Raw genomic sequence first — 9,684 nt, forward strand, 5'->3', positions numbered from 1 at the left:
GCGCTACAGCATGAGAGGGTGGGCATTTTAGTAACTCTTGAGCCATTTACGAGGAAAACCCACAAATAGCACAGTGATTTGACGGCACAACGTTTTTTTGGGATGATATACAGTCTGTGGAATCTTACACCATCAGAATTAGTTTATCAGTTGTAACTTACAATTAATTGGGTTGGCCGCACAAGGCCCTACAAAGTACTAGACTGGAATGCTTATTAATAAGGTGGCTAGAAGAAAATTTGCGATTTCCAGCTACCACAGCCTCAAATGTAAATGAGTTTGTAGGACAATCTAAACAAAGGATGGGGGGGAGCGGCACACTTCTATTCCTCCTCCAAATGAATAAAAGGTACAATGGAAAAAGACTGGCCATTTTTTAGCGATAGAATGCGAGAGGCCCATCAGACAGCTTTTCATATGGAAAGTCAAACTTTTAAACCAACCACACATGTCAAGCTACATAAAAAAACACTTGTTATCTGTGCACCACAACCAGAAATCCCAATGAGCATCCATTGAGACCATATTGATTCTGGGACCAAAATATATTGCTCAGACGTGCCTGACCCAACTCGTAGCTCAGGGCGCTGGAGGTGGGGCGAGAAACGAGACATTCTGCAGATTTCCTGTAGCTATTCCTACCACGGTACTTAAATAGAAGAAGACGCCCTTTTGTGGCAGGAGAGGAAATGCAGAAACGGAGGAGAAGACAATCCACTACAGGAGTTTGTTTGTTTTTTTTAAAAAGGAAAGAAAAATGCCAGATTTTTGGGACACTAGTGTAAAAAAAAAAAAAAAAGTATAAAGTACGTACAAAGAAAGCCCAACTCAGTTGGTGGGAAAACAAATCCAGCCGCATTCCATTACAGGATATTAATATCATGGCAACCATACTATATCGAACAAAGTACTATTATGATGCGCCACACCAAAGACAGGGTGGGGTGCTTCTGTTTTATCATCTTAAACAGTCCCACAATCATACTGTTTCACTTCAGCATCACGTGCATACAGCCGATTTCAGATAAGCCGCACAAGGAAAAGTAACCAGAACAGACAGATCTTCATTAATTAATATATTTTCTGCATTATAGTTAACATATGTACTTTTTCTTTTGTCACCCTTATTTTGTTAAGTATTGATATTTTGTTATAGTCAGACACGAGTAAAGTCAACTGTCTTTCGCAATAAATATCATAAAATAATAGAGATTCACATAATAAATATTCTTTACAATAAAAAAAGCTTTAACAGACTTTGTCATAAAAATAGTCGGAATTCAACTTTGTGATTTATACATACAATATACAAAAAAACGCCACATGGCGTGGCTAAGGCAATTTAACGCACAGAAGAAACAGGAGAATAGTAGGGGGAGGGGGGGGGGGGGCAGAGTCTGAAATTCGAAAATGTTTAAGAGGGAAAAGTTTGCGGAAAATCGTAAAGAAAGGATGTAATGACATTTCGGGAGTGTAGGTAGGAGGGGAGCGACTTCCCTGGCACCTAGAGATAACCCAGACACACAGAGAACACAACTTTAAGGAAGAAAGAAATATAGATGGGGAAATAAAACACGAACACGTGCAAAGCTAGACGGTCCTTCAGAGTTTACAGAAAAGGGAAACGCAGCCATATTGTCTCCAATGTGAAGATCTAGACAGGGAAACATCATAGAGTGACAAGAGTTCAAAAGCACATGGCACCCCAGATTGACAGGGACACAAGGAAGGGGCTACACTAGAGCAGCTGCCCATGAACTATGGCAACCATGTTGGCCACAAGAGGCCATAATGCAAGCGGTGTTGAAGTTTGCTCTCACATGAGAACACATCTAGTCTGGATCAACAAACTCTGGATGATGGTGAAAAAGTTGGTACTGAATTCAAATATTTTAGGATTAACCAGACAACTGTAACTACACATTAGATGATTGGTTTCAAAGTGTCATCAATTCCAGGTGCTTTATGTTGTAGGGATCCAAAGCAGAGACGTGTTACCACCTCCTGGGCAGCTGGCACACCCTCACCCATTATTTCCACAGGCAGGTGTGTCAGGTTTCCACAGGTCCCACTGCAGACACTTGGAAGCACCATCTAGGTCCACACTTGCCCAGGGCTAGCCATATGGAAGGACAACATTCCAGGGTTTTACTGGACCAGGGTGGCTAAGGAGGCCATTGGGCAGATGTTGGAGAAAGTGGTGTACAGAACTGGCGCCCAGCAAGCAAGAGTATTCAAGGGAATGTCAGCACCCCAAATAAAAACCAAATCACGAGGGTTTGCTTTCACCCCTTGGTTGGCAACTCTCCAGTTTGCAATAGACTGTGTTGGAGTTTTTACACCGGCAACCAGGACGATTGACCCGGTCATAGCATGCCCGGCACAGTTTAAGGCATCCCTTGGCAGGAGGGTAACACAGCAAACAAGGCAACAACAAGGACATGGCCCCCATGCAAAAGTATCTGGAGAAGCAGTGGGCCTGGGAGCAGGAGCAAGGGTTGTCCGCACACGAGTCCCCCTCGTCGTCGTTGGAGCAGTGGTAGAAGGCGCCCTTGACCAGGCACATGCACGTGCTGTACTCCACCATGGTCTCGGCTGAACACAGGCACTGGCGGTTGCAGGCCAGGCAGGAGGGCAGGGCCCGCGGGGCAGTGCACTCCCCACACTTGCACTTCCCACACTGTTCACAGATAAACCTGTGCTGGGTCATGTCCTCCTCCTTGTAAGCGCTCTTCGGGTCATCCACGACCAAGGACAAAGGCTTGGGTTGGGTCCTCACTGTCTTGTCTGACCTGTGGCCAGAGCCAGGCCTGGACTGGGGCGACCGTCCCAGCAGCCCTTGCTCCGAAGAGGCACTGCTGTTGCTCCCAGAACTGGCCGCACTGCCCGTACTGGTGGACCTGCTCAGCACGGGAGGCCGGGCCTGCGCCACCACCTGACTGGCCCTCTGCTCGTAGTTGTTATTCACATTAATCGGTATAATCTCATGAGTCCTCTCGTGTTTCTCCTGCCTGGGCACAGTCTGCGGGCCCGTCTTTTTCACCATGGATGGGCCTTCCGTGTACTCGTTGCTTCCTCGCAGGGCTTTGATCTGGCCCAGCGACAAGATGGCTGCCGGTGGGATCTCCCTCTCATAATCCACCCTCTGCCGGCTGTCTAGGGCGGGCTGCTGGATCACAACTAATGAACTGCCACTGCCATGTTGACTTTGGAGCTCCATCTGTAGTGATCTCGACTTCTGGCATTCAACGGGAACCTGGCATGCATCTGAAATGCTGTAGGGAGATATAGGAAAACAGGTGAGGCCAATGGAGGCTTAGAGAAACTTATGACAAACTTGATTAGAGAAACTTAAGACAAACTTTAAAATGCACATTTGCAACGTGAAGAAAACCTAGGTGGGCGCAAGTGAAGGAGACAAGGAGTATTGCGCAAGTGAAGGAGACAAGGAGTATGCAGAACTAGCAATAGGCCAGAAAGAACACACATCAGAGTGCTACTTACAATACACAAATCGGGAACATTAAAGTGGAGTTGGGAACTGTCACAAAAAACTTGTGGTACAACGTGTTTGACAGGCATTTTCAGTTACAGGGGAGGTTTACTTTCAGGTGAGAGGGTATACTTGTACATACATACTACCCTAAAAAGTATCGTGTGGAAATTCATCTGTTGCAAACCTCCAACGTGGAAGATTAATCAGACCACACACACACACATTAAGAGTTTATGGCTCGCCAGGATAAGATAAAACATTAAATAGCAATAGAATACACGAGGCTGAATTAACCCTACGAATGCCATCATATTATCTAGAAACTGCACTACGTACTTATGCATAGAAGTATTCGGTTATTTACCCGGGTCAAAGGATTTTCAGCCAAGTGCCGAAGCCTAGGTTCGAACTCGGGGCCCCATCTTGGGATGCAAGGGGCCTCTAGCAGGTATCTTGGCCGAGCATGGACTGACAGCAGAATGGCACCGGTTCACAAAATAATCAAGGCTGCGAAGGAGGCTGGCAGCACGACGCAGCAGGATAGAACACGTCCTACGCTAAACGGCTTCCACCACAAAGCTGCCCGGTGGGCATTTCTAACTTCGCCCACTAAAGCAGAGGGAAGCCCCAAAAACTCTGCCCCCTCGTCTCCTTCTAGCACTGCCATGTGCACTTGTGCTACTCGACGGTACTGCGTAGGGGTGGGTGTGTGGGAGGAAAGGGCACGAGTTTGCGATTACACAAGTGTGCTGACAAAACAAACATTTGCTTTCCTGTACTGACAGCTACGAGACTAATCTGAATATACACGGGCCAGAGAAGGGCGCAAGGTGGAGGAGAAGAAAGCAATCAAAGATCGCAAATGAGAACAGGAGCTGTGGCCAATGGTGCAAAATGCACCTTATGTGCCCAGGTGATGCAACAAGCGCACGAGCTCTATCCAAGCCCACGAGCTCTATCCAAGCCCACGAGCTCTATCCAAGCCCACGAGCTCTATCCAAGCCCACGAGCTCTATCCAAGCCCACGAGCTCTATCCAAGCCCACGAGCTCTATCCGATGGTAAGGGTGACATGATCACAGTGCAGGCACATCGGCACTGCACCCTAGGGTGCACTAAGCATGAATGATCACAGTGCAGGCACATCGGCACTGCACCCTAGGGTGCACTAAGCATGTATGCACCCAAGAGATATGAATACCTAGTGAACATTATGGCTAGATTGGTAATGGGGAATCCAAGTGCCTACGAGCACGGCACAGAGGCGGCAAGAGCACTTGGTGCGGTAACTGCTGGAGCGAAAGGGTATAGATAGACTGAAGGGGCAGAACAGCTGCGGCTAGGGGTACAGGAGCCCCGCGTGAGTGTAAGAGCTGCACGAGTCGAGTCTAGGGTATACGTCATGCGGATAACAGCAGCAGAAGGAATGATCCTAGAACATTGCGTCTTGATAAATGTGTGGAGACAACGTGTGCAGAGAGACTCTGGTAACAGGGCTAGTGGGCACATCATATGCATACGTGTTGTTGCTAGTGGCGTACACAGGTCGTCATATGCATAAAGGGTTATCCAGGGATGTAGGAAACACTTCACGCGCAGAACCAAGGAGCACTGTATCCTATTCATCGTGGCAGACCTCAAAGCCTAATGTCGTTTAAATGCAAACAGGCCCTCAATCTTAATGGCATCAGCCTACTTAACTGTGCAACTGCAAAAAGCATCATGCAGCAGCCCTAAAGATACCGCTCAATGAAAGCAAATAAACATGCATTTTATAATGACGATGTTAAATATGCACAGTCGAAGCGGACCAAGGGGTGCCCCACTAAGGCTAATAAAAAAGGCCATTCGCCTTTAACAGCGGCCACTGGAGAGGATACATACACACACTGCACACGTAAAATTGAACAAGTAGTTGCTGCAGGGCTCACCTCTTCAAGGTGTTGATAAAAGATATCTCAAAAAGAAACTTTACGCAGTTCTAGGAGAGCTGCGTTTAAACCCAGTTCGGTCACACGGCACGCAACAACAAGGCATCTGATCACAGGAGAGCAAGACGCCCCACAGAACTGCGCTTTCTATCCTAGATACGGCATCGATCTCTGCCATGCCAGATACAGACTGCCCCGCCTTCCTCACAGTGCATGCACCCCTTGCACAGAGAGAGCTGCATAGCTCTTTGGTAAAGGGCTACCTGGACACTGTGCGCCCCCGTTCTCCCGAAGAGCACCATCAGGGTCGGTATGCAGTTCATCTCGATTGTTGTAGCACAAAACCCACACAGGGCTGAGGCACACCTGTCCCCGGGTTGGGCTCTCCGGCCTCCTCAGGCAGCCGGACTGACCTTTCTTTCCCACGACTCTGTCGCACCTGCTCAGCACGTGTGGCGCGGGTCTGAAGGGCTAGACATGCCTGTGTGACGGAACCACGGCTGCCTCGAATCTACTCACCTCTGTGCGATCATTCACCCCATGCAAATCCAAAGCGGAGCCAGGCGCTCTGCACGCTTCAGGCTCCGGGCCCGTGCGCCATGGCTGGGTACGGCTGCAGCACAGAGGCCCCCCAGGCCTGGGCAAACAAATACAAGGGTTCTCCAGGCGGCCGGCTCCTGCCGCTGCGAGTTGGACTGCCTCGCGCTAACGTGTTGCGGGCGGCTCCGAGTCGTGTTATGGCTCGCGCTCCGGGCTGCTGTTCACGTTTGCTGTCTCCGCTGCTAGTCTCCTCCACGGCGCGCGCTCTCTCCGCACTGCATGAATGGGGGCGCTGACGCTCGAGATTTGTTCCATCCAAGCCTTCCCATTGGTTATCCAAGATGGGGGACAAGGAGAGACCGAGGGGGAGCAAAAAGGTAGGCGTGGCGTTCACTGCAGCAGCCACCGCCAATTGGTTTAACAGTGAGAGGAGGGTCAGGACGCGCGCGGCCGCCGCTGGGCAGGGAGAGAAAAAGGGAGCGCGCGTGCGGGGCGCCGGCCAGGCTTGTTTATTGCAGCTGGAGCTTGAGAAGCGCGCGCTGCCCGGGGGGGCTGAAGAGGGGAGGCAAGAAGGAAGAGGCCGCTTCCCGCCTCACATCCGCTTCTGGCAGAGGCAAGGAGATGGGCGGGGCCACAGCCTGCAGCTGGCGTGCCAGCCGAGAGCGCGCGCACGCGCAGTAAGGAAGCACGCGCCGCACGCAGCCCGCAGAGGTCACTGCAGCAGCGGCGGCCTGCGGCTTTACACCTGCGGATTGTAAGAAAGCCTGCCATCCGGTGCAGGTCGTAGCCACATCCTCGCTGCCCAGCCACACCGTACGACCTCCCGCCCCTACTGACAAAGTTTATATTAAACAGCTGCTAATGTTTCGGAGGAGTCCCTTCTATGAGGCAATGCAATACTGCGAGTGGGATAATCGCACGCGCTAACATATCACATTATACGAGGGCCTTGCAGCAATTGCGCCCACTGTCTCGTGGGTATACACTTAGGTAACAAATTATCAAATTAGATCATCATATAATCCTACTGCAGTAGGGAATCTCCAGTTTAAGGTCACATAAAATGAAGAGGACCAATAACATCGTAGCTTTCCATATTTCAATGTTTTTGGCAGAAGTAAAGAATTGCAAACACTTTTTTAACAATTGACTCAAATGTAGCAGGGAAGCTGATTTGTTTTTTTTTTATATTTTAGAGGTGGCGAATAATCCCTGCCTATATATGTCATGTCTCTCTTGCTACCTTGAGGTCACCATTTCAGCGAATTTGAAAGAAACCTATTACATGCAGACACACATCATGGCATATCTGAGCACTTTGGGCCCTGCCGATCCCCACTTTGATATCCGCTAATACAAGGATTTCTCTCGCAGTAAAAATGTCATTTGCAGTACAGAAATATTCTCAATCATGGCACACACATCGCTGAGCTTTGTTGTTTTTAAATGATTGTCAGCGCAAGACACTTTTTTTTAATCTTTTGCAAGACACATTCTTTTTCTTTGGCAGGACACAATCTACATTTTGTGTTTTCTTAACGATTCGGAACTTCCGCATTTTCAAAAACACTCTTTTTTGTCGGAGATCCCTATGCCATCTTTCCTTTACTCTTTCCTTTACTCACCGAGCATTTTATTTCGCCTAACATCAGAGCCAGAAACTACGTCTACAGTATCAGACTTAGAGAAACGTGTAAACAGATTAAGCACCAACAATATCCGGGCTAGCTTTCAAGTACGATTAGCATTCAAGTAGGTTAGGGGAAGGAAGTTCCTGAAACAATGGATATGACAGAGGCCTACTCCACCCCCTACCTGATAACAGCCCTGTTCTGAAAGCCCTTTAAAAGGAACCTGGAGAGACCTGTGCCGCCTCACATGGAGAGTCTGTTCTCAAAGGGGCGTTTGTCACCTCATGTAAACCAGTTCCATTCAGGCATCCACATTGACTGTCTTTGCGGGGTGTCGACAGATCTCTTGAAAGGACACCCGTGTCCTTCTATTCCATGCTTAATAACGGAATCTCTCGAACCGTACTCTTGCCACAAAAAGGCTGGCAAAATAAAGGTAATTAGATGGTTCCCACCACTAGTTTAATGAGTTGATTAACCTATACGTTACAAGCCTGCAACTTGATGTTCAAATTGTTCTAACTGCACCTGGAGAGCGGTTCAATAACCCAGGGGCAGATTTACAAGCCCCTTGCGCCACTTTTGCGTCTTTTCTAACATGGGAAAAGTGACGTAGGGGTGGCGCAAGGGGCTTGTAAATAAGCTCCCCAGTCTTTACCAAGTGCTGTTAAGTTTCTACCCTAGTTCTTACCTCCCATAACGGAGGCAAAGAAACCATGACAAACGCATGTTGTTTTCATCCTCTTCTGCTACCATCACGTGAATGGAGTGATATATTCCAGCCCCCTGCTTCAAATGCACACCTGTAAAATACAAGTACACTCTATTGGGCAGAGCGTAGCTCTTAATGTTATTCCACTCTCTACATCTACTGTAACGTGGCACCAAGTACTACATTGAAGAAATAAAACCAACCTACCCACTCTAGTGCCCATTGTCTCATTTAGGCACATTGTGCACGGGGCCCTTCCTTCTGCCATCACACCGATGATACCTGTTTAGGTATTTATCTCAACATGGCAGTTTGTTGAAAGAAGTGATGTGGTGTTTGGCTACATTCATCTGAATGCTACTCCAGTTACTCACAGCGTCCAGTGACTTGGCATGCCCTAGTCTGCTTATGCCCTGAACTGGGCATCCCTACATGTGATAAAGCTGGGTCTGGTGGCTTAGTGGCCTAATGCATCCACTGCAGGGGCCTGTGTTCGACCTCATGGTCACAGGTTCAATTCCTGGCGGGTCCACTCAGCCTTTTATCCTTTCTGAGGTCGATAAAATGAGTACCATTGAGTTGGGTAACAATAAACATCTGTTATTCAGCGCCAAGATGCCCCTTTGGGGGTGTGCCGGTGCCTTACAAATACACATGTTATGATATTTCATGTTATAAAGTCAATCCCGCCCTTCCGTTTAGGGTTGGACAGGCCACTTCCTTCACTGGGCATTTCCCCAGTGGGATTGGGACCATGGAGGCAGGTTTTTAGGCCAGGGGGCCGCTCCTGTTACTTGTCACTATTACCCACATCTCGAAAGTGAACTGCTGCAGGCACCGGAGTCTTCAAGAGAGGGAGATATCATGAAGGGAGTTAGAGCGAAAGCAGTGTGAGAGGGAAAAGAGAAAACAGAGAGAAGAAGATAGGGAATGGACGGATGGATGGGAAGCGACTGACAGCGCAAGGCAATAAAAGGAGCAGGGCTGATTTGAAATTTTTTGGCAGGGCTTTGGTTTCACAGTCACAAAGCTGTGGCTTTTTTTTTGTGGCCAATTTATATAGCGCAAACTCGACCCGAAGGTATTGGAGTGCTTTACAGGAGCACCAGTTACGTTACACAAGGCCACATTCATTTTTTTGGTAGGCACGGGAGATTAAGTGATTTGGCCAGAATCCCAGGATGTGAAGTCGACCCCGAGGTTCGAACCTTGGTTTCCAAGCTCCAAAGTCGGCAGTCTAGCTGTGAGACGACATCCTCTCTCTCACCTGGTCTCCCCTTGCCTTGTCATTGAAAGCAGACCACCAGGCCCACCTGATGTGCAGGTAAATAGTTTGCTGTCCTCTCTGCTCTTTGCTGGCTGGATCTCCAATATG

At 48.6% G+C, this 9,684-nt stretch overlaps 1 protein-coding gene across 1 annotated transcript; it reads right to left on the reverse strand.

Moving 5' to 3' along the window:
* Positions 1–1,059: 1,059 nt before the first annotated feature.
* SPRY1 (sprouty RTK signaling antagonist 1) lies at positions 1,060–6,245 on the reverse strand. The gene is made up of 2 exons (XM_085641545.1): positions 5,946–6,245; positions 1,060–3,275 (listed from the first exon to the last, which is right to left on the reverse strand). The coding sequence occupies exons 1-2, from the start codon at positions 5,957–5,959 to the stop codon at positions 2,270–2,272; spliced, it is 1,020 nt and encodes a 339-aa protein (XP_085497671.1). The 5' UTR covers positions 5,960–6,245; the 3' UTR covers positions 1,060–2,269.
* Between the last annotated feature and the right edge of the window lie 3,439 nt (positions 6,246–9,684).

Source organism: Triturus cristatus, chromosome 2_2 (assembly GCF_964204655.1).
Source record: "Triturus cristatus chromosome 2_2, aTriCri1.1, whole genome shotgun sequence".
Classification (NCBI taxonomy): domain Eukaryota; kingdom Metazoa; phylum Chordata; class Amphibia; order Caudata; family Salamandridae; genus Triturus; species Triturus cristatus.